Consider the following 17,611-nt stretch of genomic DNA (forward strand, 5'->3'; position numbering starts at 1 on the left):
GAAGCAACAAAAACCCTTTTGAAAACTTTAAGCTCATAAAATTTGAACAGGACATACAGGTGAATCAGATATATACGTGAAATTAGAGCCATGTTTTCTGGGCTTCAAGAACTGAGTTTCCAGGGCTTGTGTTGCATGTGCCTGTGGAACAGTTTGGGAACCCCCAGATTGGCTGATGAGTATCAGTAGATTATTGAAGCATGAGGCATAAGGCTAAACCTAATTGTGTCCTCCTCAGATGTCCCCATGCAAACACATTCCAGCAGGAATCATTGGAAAATGACCAGGAGTGGTAACCCTCCCTGCCTTTTCTATTTACTAGCCAAGGAGACCAATACTTCTACAGCTATCCAAGGTGAGGTCAATAATTTCAGCATGGACAAGAGATTGAATCGTGCTTTTGCTTCAAGTACCGTTTCTGTTGAAAAGTTACTGATAGTTTCTAACATTTTCATGTGACATTTTATACTGACTTATATTATGTGACATTCATCATAACATGCAGCTTATTTTAAAAAAAATTTAGAGTGCACAATTTTTTTTCTCAATTAAGGAGCAATCTAGCATGGCCAATCCACCTACGCTGCACATCTTTTAGGTTGTGGGGGGTGACACCCATGCAAACACGGGAGAATGTGCAAACTCCACACAGACAGTGACCCGGGACCAGGATCAAACTGGGTCCTCGGCGCTATAAGGCAACAGTGCTAACCCCTGCACCACCGTGCCGACATGCAGCTTATTACGACAAAGTCTTGAACATCAAAGGCCATATTATAAGAATGCACAGTAACATGCTTAACTCCTGCGATTATTACTACTGTCGAATTTGAATGCATTAATCCCTGGACAGCAGTTCAATATGGTCATTTCCTACATTACATTAGTGACTGCACTTCAAAAATTCTTCATTGCCTCAAAAGTACTATGCGATGGGGCAGCATGGTGGCGCCGAGGTCCCAGGTTCGATCCCGGCCCCAGGTCACTGTCCGTGTGGAGTTTGCACATTCTCCCCGCGTTTAAGTGGGTTTCGCCCCACAACCCAAAGATGTGATTAGGCGGATTGGTCACGCTATATTGCCCCTTAATTGGAAAGAATGAATTGGATACTCTAAATTTATGGGAAAAGAGGTACTATGCTATATCCAGTGGTTATGAGAACTGCTATATAAATGCACGTTTTTCTTTATTTTAGATATTCTTCCAAGCAAGCCAAATATAAAGTCATCTTCAATAGGAACCCAAGCACATAGAATCATAGAATTTACATTGGAGGCCATTCAGCCCATCGAGTCAATTTACAGTGCAGCAGGCCATTCAGCCCATCGAGTCTGCACTGGCCCCTGCAAAGAGCCCCCTACCCAAGCCCACACCACCACCCCATCCCCGTAATCCAACCTTTGGACAATAAGGGGCAATTTAGCATGGCCAATCCACCTAACCTGCACATCTTTGGACTGTGGGAGGAAACCGGAGCACCCGGAGGAACCCACAGAAACACAGGGAGAATGTGCAAACTCCACAGTCACTCAAGGCCGGAATTGAACCTGGAACCCTGCCGCCCCTTTAGACTTTAATTTCCAGATTTTTATTGTATTTAAACGTCATCTGCCATGGCAGATTTGAACTCAGGCCTCAGAACATGACCCTGGGTCTCTGGATTACTAGTTCTCTGACAATACCACTACGCCACTGCCTCCCACATGGGAGTGTTTATTTATAATGTAGGATCAACAGACTGCAAACGTGAATACTTGCATTTTCACTAAGTGACTATTAACATGTGTTTTGCATTTTGCAGACAATAATAAGCTTCTCTTCTCTATGTCCTCTGCCCCACCCCCACTATTTCCACTTCTATTTTAACTCTATGTCCTCCTCTGCGGAAGATGGCAACTGTTACTGGTGATGATCCTACAGGCTCCACTAGTAGTCTGGTATCTCATCTAAGTGACCATTCTTCATGCCTAAGTCTAGACAGTGAGTGCTGGAAGGCTATTTGAATCTTGGATCCAAGAGAGGGTGCCCAATTCTATCCTCACCCAACATCAAATCATGTGCTGTTCCAATAGCAGCTACTGCATAGCAAACCGGGTATGAACTTTGGCTGCATTTTTCCCTCTCCCTATCCTGTATTTATTGTGGCCAACAATAGGGTCCCAGCTTTGTGTGACCAATATAGCACTGAATCAGAGATTGAGCTTTCTTAGCCTCTTTGACTAATGATCATGCTAAATTGTGCATTACCAACTGAGCAAATGAGAGAGGATACTTGCTCACTTCCTTCAACTATAACAAGCAAAGAGTTACATTTACATTACTTTATTGAAAATAACCAATACAAAAAAAGCTCTGCGTATATTTCAATATCCAATATTATGATTTAACATTATAACAAAATAATATAAACCAGTGGTTTTCCCTTCCTGCACTTGTATTACAGATGCATTTTTGTTCAATGATTTCTTAAATTGTTGTAAGTAAAAGAAATCCATACAATCAGACTCATACAAAAGAACACATTTATTTTACACAAGTAATTCATACTGAGAATTCATTTGCTGTTTACTTGTTTTAGGATGGTCACGTTGCTTGAGAAACATCTTTAAATATTTTGAAAGTACACATTTTAAACAGGCAGCAGCAGAAATCACATGCTTTAAATAATAAACTGCAAATAACCCAAAATAAGTTAAAATATAAAATAATACTAAAATAAATATATACTGACAATTTAAGAATGTGAATATAAATAAGTTGCTTTAAATATTAACAGTATATTAAGGAAATGCGAATGGTGGATACACCTATAATTTTCAGTCTCCCCAGCTGCTGGGGAACAGATATGCACCCAATGGATGCAGTCGTTTTATTCATTCAGTACATGATATTCGTTCAGTACATGAACAATTTGACTTTTTGTCTGTTGTCTCTGGTTATTTTTTATTCTTTTGTGATTTCTTCCATCATTGAGGTAGGTTTTGTAGACATTTTGTACCTGCAATTAAAAAAGTGCCAATTGAATTGATCATTCTAAAATACTGACTTGTACATATTGTTGCCCTAGGAACATAGTTATGGGTGTAGCTAGAAGAATAATTTTATCACCCCATCCACACTAGTAGCACCCCGCCCTGCAGCAATAATTTTTGGAGCTACAAGTTTTCATGCTGTTGCAAAATATGAGCCCTGTCAGGGTAGAAAGTGGAAACCATTATTACTTAAAACTGGGATCAATCAAAACACAAAAAGTCCTCCATTACTTTTTATGAAAGCAGTATCATCCTTTGCTTTATTTCAAACATCTATAGGTAACTTTGTAAGAAAAGGTACTTGGGTAAATCCTAATAAAACAATTTGTATTTGTGTAGTTTTACTGTAACTTTAAATTAAACAAGACACCTAAAGCTTGACATTGGACTGGAGAACTAAAAGTAAGGCATTAAAAGGCATTGCTCAGATTTCAATGACATTGCAATCCAATACAAATGAGCTGATATTATCCCACATAAGCAAAACTGTTCACTATATAACTATGTGTCAAAAGAGGAGAGTGGAGATCATAAGTCCAGTCAATATATCGGAAATGGTTGATTTGGACTGTACCGATTTTGCCACTGTATCTCAAAAGGAAACACATGTTGACAGATGCATTTTGGGCTGTGGGTCACAAGTTCCACATTGCTAATTCTAATCTTTCAGAACTCTGTTTTAGGGTATGCATGACATTGTTTGTTGATGTGACATTTTTAATTACTTTCTTTGGACAAGATGCCTGCTTTATAACTTTCCTGCACTGACGGTAAGGGGTGCTATCAATGGGCAATCCCATTGAAATTGGCAGGGGCCGCCTCCCCCACTGAAAAAACATGCTGCGGGGACATTGATAAATTCCGCCCATTATCTTGTATGCAATTTCTTTAATGATTAACACAAAACAGCCAACGAATTCATGAATCACTTACCATTTCTTTTGAAATCAGTGACTGTTATTATTCCCAAGTTTAATCTTTTCTTCATTTTTTACATCATAACTGGCAACTCGCCTGTGATATCTATCAAAAAACAGACTGTAAAGATTTATAAGGCAATAACAGTAGCATGTCAGAATATGGCTCAGTTACTTCACACAGATATTGCTTTTACCATGCTGATATTTGATGCCAAATCCATTTTAAGAACCATTGTTAAGTATAGTTACCAGAAACTATTTTGACACAAATTTTTCAAATGATTAAACAGGTTTATTGACGGAGATTTATTTTAATTTTTGACAGTTAAACAGTACATTATAGATTGCAATGATCATATTATGATGTACTGGAATTAAAGGTAGTTTTAAAATCCTAAAATTTACATAGAAAAACACATCTATTTACTGATAACTCACCCAAGAACCAAAAGGACAAGGATTACAGTGAGACTAAGGGAGGACAACACCACTGCCACAATAGCCAGAGTTGTTGTGTTGTCATTTGGATCTTTTGGATGTTCCACAGCTAAAATGAAAGTACCACATCTTGCTCCTTCATATCCTGAAAAACACCTATAAAGAAATTAAGAAATACATTTTAATTGCTTTACCAAATATAAAATAAAAATGTAACAATTTCAAAGAAATGTCAAGGCTAATATATGCAACTGTGACATGTATTTATCAAAAAAAAGAATGATTTTAAATATATCCAGTAAGTAAATCAAGTAAGCAAAACTTTGAAACTTTGTGTGGTTATGGTGGCAAATCATTAACTAAAATAGGCTTGATGTTTGTCTTATGTACATGTTCATATATTAATGATGTAACATTTTACATTAAATATCAAACTTTAATAACGTAACATTGGAGTACATTAAATAATATGATTAAAAATGATTTGAACAAAACTAAAAAAAAAAACTAGCATTTAACAAAGGATACAGTTAAACTTAAATGAGTGAATTATGTGGGCAGCAGCATTTCATTCTGCTCACAGTAAAGCAACGTTTTTATTTCAACAACTGTGAAGTTTGATTTCAATTTTCAGAGGCTAGACTTTTCAGAGGTTAGGCTTGTGAGAAGCAAAATACGGCGGATGCTGGAATTTTTTTAAACTTGAAAACGAAATTGGCGTTGTTAAACTTCAATGGTTATCCGTTTCCTTCTTTGCTCCGGAGATTCTTAAGATATCCGCCTGGTCTAGACACGCAGGGGCTCAGGTATGTGTAATGTTAGCGATTTATTGTCGTCAATGTTTTGCGCACTCATTTGAGACCCTTTGATGTTACCTACGTGGCCAGATTTACCTGAACTCCACCCACCACCGCTCGACTACACGATATCAGCACTTCACCCGCAGATTGAAAAAAAATTAAATACCTGCATGATACCTCTTTAATATGCTTCAAGTACTGACATTCCCCATGAATGCAAAAATCCTTGTATTTTCTGTAGCATGGATTCTTTTTACCCTTTCGCTTGCCACGTCTGTTGTTCCTTTGGCGTTTTCCTTTGCCTTTACCCACTTCAGTCGCCGTTGAGTTTCCCCCAGATTTATAGGTCACTAGTTTAAAATAAACAAAGCATTCATGGTACACTTAAGAGAAAAGGTACAAACGGCTCGAATTTCCCGGCTCTACCAATAGGGCGCCCCCCAGATTACACTCTCCTCTCCCCCCCCCCTCCCTCCCCCAGTACGAAGCGCTTTGTTCAACTTTCTTCAGGCAAAAAAAAGAGACATTCTACCAGCAGAGAAAATAAAACCCGAAACTTCTGCCCTTGTATGTTTACCACTGGCGGGCATGAAGGGCGCGGAGGTCTTCCTCTATCTGACATTACCTTCTGGTGTTTTAGGGGTTCGGCCACTGGGTGGATGCCGGGCTGTCTGCACAGTCGGTTCCCCTTCGACAACCTCTCCGAGGATGGTCAGAATGTCCTTCTCCCCTCTCCGGAGACTCCGAGTTGCTTCACTCTCGTAGCCTTCGATCGCCGCTCCCATCCCAGTCCGCCAATAAACTGCGCGAAAAGAATTTGATCGTGAAACACCCGACAGAAATTCAATTTTTAAAAAATACCCCTTTAATATCAGGCAGAGAGAGAGGGGCGGCGCTGCAACACGGACTATTAGCCATTAAACAAAGTTATGCCGGAGATCCACAGAAGAAGCCACCGATGATACGGCCACTGCCACGTTACGAGCTACATTCAATCATTCCAGCCTCACCCGGTCTGTTTTACTTTCCTACTTTTGTTGTTTTGTTTTGAAGGCGGGCGGGTGGAGCTCGAGTCAACAAGTCACTTACCGGCGGCGAGAAGAACAAGGAGAGTTGCTGCTGTGGAAACCCTCATGTTGAGCTGCGACCACTTGGAAACGACAAATCTGTCCACTTGCTCCTCAGTCGTCCCAACACAAAACACTGAGCCGAGCCTGACTGGAGCCTTTCTTCAGAAGTGACCGGCAGAAGTCCAGCTCCTGAACAACCACTGCAGCTCTGGCGCCTTAATCTAAAACGAGTTGGTGTCGGCAGTCAGGGGGGCCAAATCCAGACAGGCGATTATGTTAAATGTCTCGGGCACTACTTATGTTCCTTGCAGACTGGCGGCGAGTTAAGAATAACTGCAGTCCCCTGGATATATAGGCAGCCAGCCGACGAAAATGACGCCAAACACGTGGCTTTTTTGAGTACACTGAGAATCTTTGTTGGGACTGGTTAGCGGACACACCAGCGAATAAACTTTTACACTGTCAAAATAACTTCAGGCAATGAAGCTAAAAAAAAATAGAATCGTTGCAATTTAAAAACTATATTTTCCAAATAGTATGTGTAAAGGTTATTGTTTAGCTTGTTATTATTCGTTTCCTTTATATTTTTTAAATGCACTATAGCTTTCCAGACGTAGGGCAGCCCACTGCTGCTGAGTGGGAGTAATGTCTGCACTGAGTAATTGGGAGTCAGGGATGTGTGTTGATCCTGCGCAGTGCAAAGTTTAACCAGGGTTTTCCTGTGCATTTCTGTGGTGCCCTGTTACAGTTTATCCAAGATTATTTTGTGAATTGTAGTTTTGCTATTTATTTAGATACACAATATTTTCCAGTTTACTGTGAGCATTGGCACGGGAAAAGCTGGACACACTTTTTCTGAAGCCCCGCTCCACTGCTGCCTTGAAGGTTTCAATTAAGCCAGCATTCAAGACCTTTTGACCAAATAAATTCTGCTCTGTGTGGAAGTGTTTCCTGATTTCACTCCTGAATGGCTTAACTACTTTTCAGATAGTGTCCCATGTTGTGGAATCCCCCCCCCCCCCCCCCGAGAAAATAATTCTAAGCACCCCAATTGGATCATCCGCAACACTCGAGGGAAGAAGATGAATTCAGGCAATGGGGAGTAGTAGGACATTGAAGTGGTGGGCAAACAATGGGAGTGAGCAGGAAGAATGTGATGGGGGGAGGGAGGGGCGGAGCTCCTATTTTCCATTGCCATTACCTCAATAACAGCCTGCAACCTTTGTTTTGTAACCCCAATGGAGGTCCCGGGATCAGGACGATACGATTTCCCATGACCTCCCTGGATTATGAACTTCCCTTTTAAGGGGGTAGGGCTTCCCCTCTACAAGAGGAGCCCCAGCTGTATTAAAAACCCTGGCCTAGGTAGGTGCAGGTTGGGAGTGGAGGAGTATTGGAATTGTATTGAAATAAACCATGTTCGTAATTTCTACTATCGTCTATGCGTTCTGCTTCAACAGATCAATTGAATCTGCTTCAATCTATCGCAGATTCAACACTTTGATAACTGCTTTCACAACCACATTGCACTACATTACCTACCACCTTGCACTTGAAGAAATGAAAAAGACATAGAATTATATAGGATATCCAGCACAGAAACAGACCATTAAGCTTAATATTTATGTTACACTCAAATCTCCTATCTTTTCTCATCTAAATTTACGATTATAACCATCTATAACCTACACCCTCAAATATTTGTCTAACTTTCCTTTTAAATTAATCTATACGGTTTGTTTCAATCACTTCCTGTGGTTCCACATTCTCATCACTCTTTGGGTAAAGAAGTTTCTTCCAAGTTCCCTATTAGGTTTCTTGGTGACTATCTTATATTGGTGGCCTCTCGTTATGTTCTTGCCCACAAGAGGAAACAGTTTCTCTGTTTCCACTCTCTCAAAACCTTGCATAATTTAAAAAACCTGTAACAGGTCACCCCTCAGTCTTCTTTTTTCAAGAGAAAAGAGACCTAACTTATCAATCCTTTCCTGATATGCATATTTTTGTGAGGGCCATAAAGATTCCAGCACGAGTTTGTAGAATCAAAAGAAATAACTTTATTTACAATTGCATATGTGCAGCAGTACGCCACCACTGCTCACTCCTCTCTAGCTGGTTCCACACTGGCCAGCTCTATGCAGGTGACTGCTAATGATTTCTCTGCCTCACCCCCCTCATTGGGGAAGCTCATACTCACTAAAGGATTGTGGGATTGCCATTAGTCCCCAGCCAATAGTAATCTGGCATACCCATGCATTTCTGATATTGTCCCTGTAAATCTTCTCTGTACACTCTCCAGTGCCTCTACATCCTTTTTATAATATGGGGCACAACTACTGGCAAACTCAAAGCGTGGTCTAACCAAAGAGAGAAATAAAGGATAGAGGATAGGGTTCCCAATCCTCATGGAATGCCCAAGAGTTTCTTCAGTCAGGGTTCCATCCAGCAGCCAGGAGGATAACGGATAGGCAATTTAAACATCCTGATGCACTGCAAACCCCCTCCACCCACTCCATGATGTCACTAGTTTCTATTAGAGTAGCCTCTCTCCTATTATGTCCCCTAACCACCATGGACAGCCACAGCTGTATGGAGTGCCATTAGGAAGGGGCTGGAGAATTAGGATTCAGGGTGTTGGGAATCGCGGGTATGCTTTGAAATCAGGGGAGGTCTATGAAATTAAGGGGACATGGCATTATGGGGGTCTGTGAAATTAAGGGGTCCTTGAAATTGGGAGGGTTCAGAGTGAGAGAAGAGGAGACTGGGAAATTAGGACTTGAAGGAAGAGGGAGAGAAAAATAATATTGGCAGCAGAAAGACATCAGAAACTGCTAAGAGTGTTTACAATTCATCAAGGCTCCTTTGACGGCACCTTCCAAAACTAAAATCTCTATCACCTAGAGGAATAAGAGCAGCAGCTGCTTGGGAGCACCACCAACTGCTAGCTCCCTTCCAAATCAAAAACCATCCTGACTTCGAACTATATTATTGTTCTTTCCTGTCACTGGGTCAAAATCCTGGAATACTCTCCCTACCAGCATATGGGTGTATTTACAGTAAATAGACTGCAACTGTATGAGAAGATGGCTCACCACCAACATCTTAAGCATAATTAGGGATGGACGATAAATACTGGCTTTGCCACTGAAGCTCGCATTCTTTGAAATAAAGAAAAATTCTCCAACTTACCTCGTACTGTCCCATGAGAGATTAAATAACATATAAATCAATACATTTACCATGTATTTATCGGTGATATTCTAGGCATCAGACTTTGTTGCAGATACAAAACAAACACCTACAACTAGATCCTGCTGACTTGCAGCCTATAATTTCCAAGCATTTTCTAGCCATCACCGCCAGAGGTTACCAGAGAATTAAGCTTGTGACTGACCTGGCACTTTACTTAATAACAATTGGACATTTTACATTCAAGGGGCACATTTGCATCATAGGAAAATATTATCCATTGTATTACCTGGCATAATGCTGCTTTCCTTACAAATTTACACATCACCTTCTAATGTTCTGTGTACAGTGCTACAGGAGATTTATTAATATATATAGAAATGGTCAGCTGTGGGAAGTGTTAATTTTCAGTACCTATTTATACCCAATATTGATATTAAACGTGCTAATGTAGTCATCATGCATTAAATTGTCTCAATAGAATTTGAGGCTTCAGCATTGATTTCCAAACAAAATCAAATCCATGTTTGGTCAGCTTCATGAGAAATAAAGAAACTGACTGTTCTCCCACATTTGATAAGACTGTAATTAAAGTAATTAATTATGTAAAGTAATTAAATTATGATATAATTCTAATGGTTGTCGCTTTTAATTTAGCACCTTATTTATGTTTCGGCACAAATTCTAGCTTGGCATTTCAGTACGTTCCTGAGGGAGTGCTGAACTGTCAGCGGTACTTTCTTTTGGATGAAATGTTAAACCTGCATTTTCAAGTGGATGTAAAAGAAGGACAGGGGAGTTCTCCCAGTGACTTGGTCACTATCTTTTAAACAACATCACTAAAACAGATTATCTAGCCATTATCACTTTGCTGTATTTGGAAGATTGCTGTGTGCAAATTGACAGCTGGATATTCTAAATATAAACAGTGACTACACTTCAAAAGTCACGACTTTGGGAAGAACCTGAGTTTCTGAAATCATTTTATAATGGAAAGCCTTTTTACATCAGAAAAGTCCATATACAGTGTAATTGGAACTGTTAAGTTCTGGACAGTTATACTAATGACAATTCATTTCTAAAAAGGTTTTCGAATTTCCAATATCATGGATATCATTGCATGATGAATTGTGTGGTTTACAATCTAGAAAATGGACCAGTTTACATTTACTCCTTGTAATGCTAGAGGAATACCACGACAGTAAGCTTCAGTATCTCCCAGGTTAAATTGGTTATTCTAAGGTAGAGGGACAGGCCGCAGTCATTGGAACCTCTATGGGCAGATTTTGATGGGTCTGGGAGGTGTGAATGGTAGGGGGATGGTGACAATACTGGGTGAGGAGTTTTCAAGAGGAAGTGGATTGGGAGTTTCTGGGAGGGGGGGTGACGGTGACTAGGGCCGGGCTGGGTCTTGCCTGCCAGGCGGAACCTAGGTGCATGGTCATTGCAGGTAAGAAGGAGGGGGGTGGTGGGGGGGGGTGGTAGTGAGAGACCCCAGGTGCGAGTGTGACATGGAACTTGAGAGGGCTGGGGGTACTGGTGAAGAGATCGCAAGTTTTCTCGCACTTGAAGGGCCTGAAAGCGGACATTGTGCTGTTACAGGAGACCCATCTGAGGGTAAAGAACCAGATGAGGCTGAGGAAGGGCTGGGTGAATCAGGTGTTTCATCCGGGCTTCGACAGCAGGGCCCGGGGGTGGCGATACTGGTGGGTAAATGCGATGGAGAACCAGATGGTGAAGGTGGTGGCAGACCAGGGTGGTAGGTAAGTGATAGTGACAGGTGCCTTGGAAGGGAGGCAGGTGGTGCTGGTTAGCATGTCTGCCCCAAACTGGGACAATGCTGTGTTTGTGTGGAGAATGCAAGAGACCATACCGGATTTGGATACTCACCAGTTGATATGGGGGGTGGGGGGGTGGACCCATGGAAGTTTTTACATCCACGGGATAGGGAGAATTAGTTCTTTGTGCCAGTGCATAAAGTGTACTCAAGTATCGACATTTTCGTGGTGGGCAAAGCGCTGCTAGCTGGGGTAAAGAAGGCAGCGTGTTCGGCGATCGTGATATCAAACTATGCTCCATACTGGGTGGATGTGATCTTGGAGAAGGGTCCAGCCCAGAGGCCGGCGTGGAGGCTAGATATGGGGTTGATGGCAGACCTGAACTTCTGCACTAAAATGGGGAAAGTGATTGAGGAGTATGTGGAGTTTAACTGGAATGGGGAGGTCTCACTGTCGGTTGTCTGGGAGGCGTTGAAGGTGGTAGTGCGGGGTGAGATCATTTCATATAAGGCGAAGGTGGATAGAGGTATGGGAGGAACAACAGTGGCTGATAGAGGAGATTTTGGAGGTAGATGGGATATATGCGAAGGACCTGGAGCCAGGACGTTTGATGAGGAGGAAGGATTTGCAGGTGAAGTTTGATCTTCTATCCATGGGAGGGCGGTCCGGCAGCTCAGGCGTGTGAGGGGGGTTGCCTTTGAGTATGGTGAGAAGGCCAGTCGAATGGTAGCGGGCCAGCACCGCCGGCAGGCAGCAGCGAGGGAGATCGTGTGGATTAGTAATGGAGCGGGTGGGTTGGTGGTGCGTCGGAGCAGGTGAATAAGGTGTTTGACGACTTTTATACGGACCTGTACAAGTCGGAGCCATTTGTAGATAAGTTGGAGATGAGGGAATTTCTGGAACGACCAGAGTGTCTGGAGGTGGGGGAGGAGGAGGATGGGATTGGAGGAACCAATGGGGATGGAGGAAGTGCAGACGATAGGGAAGATGCAATCGGGTAAGGCGCTGGGACTGGATGGGTTCCCGGTGGAATTTTATACAAAATTCAAAGAAAGTTGGCACTGCCAATGGTAGAAATGTTTGAGGATGCAATGGTTAGGGGAGTATTGCCGGAGATGATGGGGCAAGCATCCATCTTACTATTACTTAAAAAGGAGAAAGAGCTGATGGAGTGTGGTTCATACAGGCCTATTTCTCTACTGAATGTGGATGCTAAGATATTGGTGAAGGTGTTGACAGTGAGGTTGGAGGAGTGCCTTCCGACGGTGGTGGGGGAGGATCAGACGGGGTTCGTCAAGGATAGGCAGAATGTGCAGCGGCTGCTGAATGTGGTGTTTTCTTCCGCAGAAGGAAGGGAGCTGGAAGTGGTGTTGGCATTAGATGCCTAGAAGGCGGTTGACAGATTGGAGTGGAGTCATTTGTTTGCGGGCTGGAGAAGTTTAGCATTGGGCCTAAGTTTGTGGCATGGGTGAAATTGTTACACAAAGATTCAACAGCATGTGTGCAGATGAACGATATGAATTTGGGGTACTTTCCACTATTTCGGGGAACGAGACAGGGATGCTCCATTTTCCCTTTCTGTTTGAGCTGGCGATTGAGCCCTTGGCCATTGCGCTGAGCGGTTCGGACACATGAAAGGAGATAGTGGGGGTAGGGGGTGGAACATAGGGTGTCTCTGCACATGGACGATCTGCTGATGTACATCTCGGACCTGTGGAGCTTGGAGGGGTTGGGGGTGAAGTTTGGGCTCCACCGTGAGGAGAGCTTCAGGTATATGCAGGTGCGGAACGTTGCAAGTAAAGTCTTCCCGAACTTTCCGGTGGCACTGTCCTCTGAGCTGATGGCGGAGGTGCTGTCGCTAGGGGAGCTGGAGGGTGGGGTTGTTTCGGCGATTTACGGTAGGATCATGGAGGAGGATAGGGTGTCCATGGACAGGATTAAAGTCAAGTGGGAGTGGTGTTGGAAGAGGGATTATGGTGCGAAGTGCTGCGAAGGGTCAATGCCTCAACCTCATGCGCGAGTTGGTCTTGGCAGAAGTTGGAGAAATTTTGGGTGCCGTCTAATGGAGTTCCTGTATTTGGAGAATGTGAAATTTGCTCTGAGAGGGGCAGATGAGAGGTTCCACAAGAGATGGGGTTTGTTTATCTGCACTTTGGGGATCTGGTTGCCATCAAGTTCAGGGGGGCAGATGTGTTTATTTGTTGTAAAAAGGTGAAAATATTCAAAATGTTGAGAATTTGAATAAAATTCTATTTTTAAAAAAAATTGGTTATTCTATTCATTTCATCAGGTGTTCGAACATCTGAAAATACAGAATAAACTGGGTATATATCATTACTCGTCCAGAAGCCACATGACAATGAATATGGGATTGAAAGTGAATCCATAAACTGAATGGTCAATGGCAAGCATTTAAATTTAAAACATATCGTCAAAAGAAGAACACTGTTAATGTGTATAATCATTTATGCTTTACTTAATTTTTAATTTACTGAGACTATAAATAGCATGGTGTTTTACTGGCATTATCCACTAAGAATACGTCATTCAACTGAATTCAATTGATAAGGGACCAGCAAAATATCTTGACACAGAATCTAAGGTATATCTAAGATTTGAAGTTTTTAATGATTCACTTCAACCATTAGGTCATAGTTGTAAGAAGCATACTGTTACAAGTTAGTTTGATACTTCAGGCAGTTAATGATATGACTTCATGGGTCGGCACGGTGGCGCACTGGTGTGCACTGCTGCCTCGTGGTGCCGAGGACACAGGTTCGATCCCGGCCCCGGGTCACTGTCCGTGTGAAGTTTGCACATTCTCCCCGTGTCTGCGTAGGTCTCACCCCCACAACCCAAAGATGTGCAGGATAGTTGGAGTGGCCATGCCAAATTACCCCTTAATTGGCAAAAAAAGTAATTGGGTACTTCACATTTTTTTAAAAAATGATATGACCCCCAACAAATAAATGCTGAGCCTGAATTACAGAGTTGCCTGGCATATATGCTTGGCTTAATGAAGTGAGGTTAATTTATTTTTTTACAACCACTATTTTGGCATGCCCAATATATGGAAGGCAGCTGTGAAAGTACTTTTCAGTATTAGTTATTTGGCTTGAGCAGTTTATCCAACCAGAAGTTCAGATGAAACTAGTGCTGTTGATCAGTGTATGAATCACCTTGGTTCTTCGGTTTCCTAATGACTTGGAAGTGGTGTGACTGATGCCTGGTGAAAGATGACTTTATTGACTGTACTAGTGGCAAAGGAAGAAGTAGGATTATGTGTTGGTATTCACAGCAGCTGTGTCCAGTCAAGTTAGACTGTATTGACCAGAGGAGGATGATAACATCTTTGTAGCAAGCTGGAAGATGAGATAATATGCCTGAAGTGCTAATTTTTAGTATAAGTGCAAAATCATTGGAATCTCAACTGGAAGATCTAAGACTGAATCCAGTCACTCTCAGTATTCTTGTGGAAGCAGGTCACAGTTGGCTTCAAATTTATTTGAAACGTAAGTGACATTTCTTCTTGTGCAAAAGCACATGAGCATTTCAGTAGGAAGTGCAATTGATAACTAACTTTCCTATCCTCCCAATAAAGGTGTTAGAGAAGATAAAATATAATGGATGAAATTCCAATAAATGATTCTTTGGGATTTAAAATTGTTCAATATTTAATCTGTGAAAATAAATGGCATCAAATATATATTTGTATGTAAACAGTCACTTGGTAGTATATTGAATATTGCTGAAAAGAGAGACCTGTTGTTGAAACTTTTTCATCAAGCACTCATCACGACAAACACAAAAATGATAAATTTCAAATCACCACAATTTATACTACAGGAATGAAGGATGCTAGTTGTTTGGCAAGTCGACTCTAATTGGCTGAGGTGTTACCATGGAGAAAACAATTGGGAACTCTAAGCTTCCAAAGCTCCCAGGTAATTCAAAAAAGGTGCAAGGTTTGAACATGTTCCTTTCATTTGCAGAGAGTGGGTCATTGTGTATGTATATGTGTTGTTTCTAGCAAGTGTAAATGAACCATGTTACAAGCTTAACTGAATATCTTAATCCGGTTGTTAGTGTAGCTAATAATGCACTCAGGATTATTCAGCCAGTGCTGCTCAATTGCAGAATCACATTCAGCAGTAAAAGTTTTGTTTTGGGTTTTGTAGGCATGGGCAGGTTGAATACAGTCTGCACTCTGCCTATTATGAACAGCCAAAGGAACTTGCAGTTTGATTTTATCAGCCAACCAATAGGACGTACCTGGCATCACATTGTTTCATACTGCCACTATGCAAGTAGTATTTTCTACTAACAGGATGCTATCATCAGTCCAAAAATATATTTTGCCTACCACACCATTGAATAACATTTTGTAAGAATTTCAGTGACAGACCCTCTATTGGCACAGATCAAACCTTTTGGTTGCTGTATCAATACAAATAGAAAGCTTTGCTGGAATAAAACAAATGAGAAAACACAAGCTGCAAATTAGTTTTAAAGACCATTTACAACAAAAGCTTGCAATGAATCTGGAAAACATCTCCCTCAGTGCACATAAACAAGAACCAAAAAATAAATATTTTAGGCGTGACTAAACCTTGATCCAGAAGATGTGTTTTAAGAAGTGACATAAAGAAAAAGAGTGATCTGAGGAGGTACAAGATCCAGTCAGAGAGGGGTTGGGGGACAGGAATCCAGTTAAGGCAACAATAGTATGGATAATACTTTAGCAGGACATTGAGCAGGATAGGACACATGTAGCAGATTGAGCTGTAGATTCTGTAGGGTGGAAAATGAGAACCTGTCCTGGAGACAACTGGAATAGTTACGTCTGGAGGGTGATGTATGTTTCAGCGTGGTTGTGGGTGATGTGCAAAGTCCGAATAGGCAGTCATTGGGGTGGATAAGATGCAAGTTCAACTTGGGATCAAATAGGTCACCAAGATCATGAACCATCTCGTACAGCCTGAGTTAGTGGGTGGGGACGGGGTAAAGTCAGTCATAATGTTACAGCATAATGAAGGGCCAAAGGCAGTTGCTTCCCGATTGTCAATATTTGTTGAATCTAACAGCTCTGGACGTCTGAGAAGCAGTCTAACAGCAGAGGCTGATGAAATAGATGATGGGGGGATAGGGTTGAATTTCATCAATGTACGTATGGGAGTTGAACCTATTTGCACAGAGAATGTTGTAAGGTGAATTAATATTGATAAATAAACTGTTATTTATTGTTTGGCAACATGTATAAATTACTTAAGGGACTAAAATACTGGCTTTAGACCCAGTTTAGCAAGAAAACGTCAAAGTGTATTAGCGGGCAGCACGGTGATGCTGTGGTTAGCACTGCTGCATCACGGCACCAAGGACCCAGGTTCGATCCTGGCCCCAAGTCACTGTCTGCGTGGAGTTTGCACATTCTCCCTGTGTCTGTGTGAGTCTCGTCCCCACAACACAAAGATGTGCAGGGTAGGTGGATTGGCCACGCTAAATTGCCCCTTAATAGGAAAATTTAAGAAAAACATTTTTTAAAAAGTGTATTTGATGACTGATAAGACTGGAGCATTGGTGGACGTGGTGGGACGTCACCTTGTGTTTGTAATCCCTTATTATTGGTATCTTAACCTCAGTCTGTTGCATGGAGGAAGCATTGACGGCAGTTTGGATGGCAGGAGGAGAACAAGTGTTTGGGAGAATCAATGCGCGGCCTGTATTACCTCTGACAATCAGATCAAAGTGGCAAAGACTGCTTTCCTATCTTGTCAGTTACAAGTTTAAAAAACCTTTATTAAAAATGTTCATATTAAACAAAACCATCCAAGACAACTAGCCAAAAGTACATAACAGAAGAAAGAGACAAACAAACAAATACACATATTATCTTTAACCAAAAAAAACCTAAACTAAAACCCCCTAACAGCTGATGGTGACTAGCACCTTAAAAAAGGAAATGAATGGCTGCCATCTTAGGTAGAACCCTTCTATTGACCTCCAATTGTGTACTTAACATTCTTCAAATGTAGAAAAGACAGAAGGACACCCAACCAAGCTGAGGCACTAGGGGGAGTAGGAGACCTCCACACAAGCAGAACTCGTCTCCAGGCAATCAGCAAAGTGAAGGCGAAGACATCTGTCTTCACCCCCAACAGAAGTCTGACTCCCCAAATATGGCCACCAGTGGACACAAATCCAAATCTGCATTGAGTATCTCCGACATGGTGTTAAAGGAAGAGGCCCAGAAGCTTACCAACCTGGGAGATGACCAGAACATATGTGCGTAGTTAGCCGACTCCTGAGAGCAACGCTCATGCTTAACCTCCACCGCAGGAAAGAATCCGCTTATCCTCGCTTTAGTCAGATGTGTCCTTTGTACCA

At 41.8% G+C, this 17,611-nt stretch overlaps 1 protein-coding gene and 1 long non-coding RNA gene across 3 annotated transcripts; one reads left to right on the top strand and one right to left on the bottom strand.

The window, feature by feature from the left end:
* The first annotated feature begins 246 nt into the window (after positions 1-246).
* On the top strand, positions 247-6,593 carry LOC140426947 (uncharacterized). Its single transcript, XR_011948353.1, has 2 exons — positions 247-355; positions 6,244-6,593. It is a non-coding gene; the product is annotated as an uncharacterized lncRNA (long non-coding RNA).
* LOC140426946 (proheparin-binding EGF-like growth factor) lies at positions 2,307-6,440 on the bottom strand. Of its 2 annotated transcripts, none has more exons than XM_072512252.1 (6): positions 6,280-6,440; positions 5,816-5,992; positions 5,357-5,540; positions 4,391-4,546; positions 3,966-4,055; positions 2,307-2,998 (listed from the first exon to the last, which is right to left on the bottom strand). In XM_072512252.1, exons 1-5 carry the CDS (start codon positions 6,323-6,325, stop codon positions 3,980-3,982), a joined length of 639 nt encoding a protein of 212 aa, XP_072368353.1. In that variant the 5' UTR covers positions 6,326-6,440; the 3' UTR covers positions 2,307-2,998; positions 3,966-3,979. The 2 variants fall into 2 exon arrangements, with proteins under 2 accessions (XP_072368353.1, XP_072368352.1); XM_072512251.1 differs by having other exon boundaries at positions 3,966-4,070.
* Positions 6,594-17,611: the final 11,018 nt, after the last annotated feature.

Source organism: Scyliorhinus torazame, chromosome 7 (genome assembly GCF_047496885.1).
Source record: "Scyliorhinus torazame isolate Kashiwa2021f chromosome 7, sScyTor2.1, whole genome shotgun sequence".
NCBI lineage: Eukaryota > Metazoa > Chordata > Chondrichthyes > Carcharhiniformes > Scyliorhinidae > Scyliorhinus > Scyliorhinus torazame.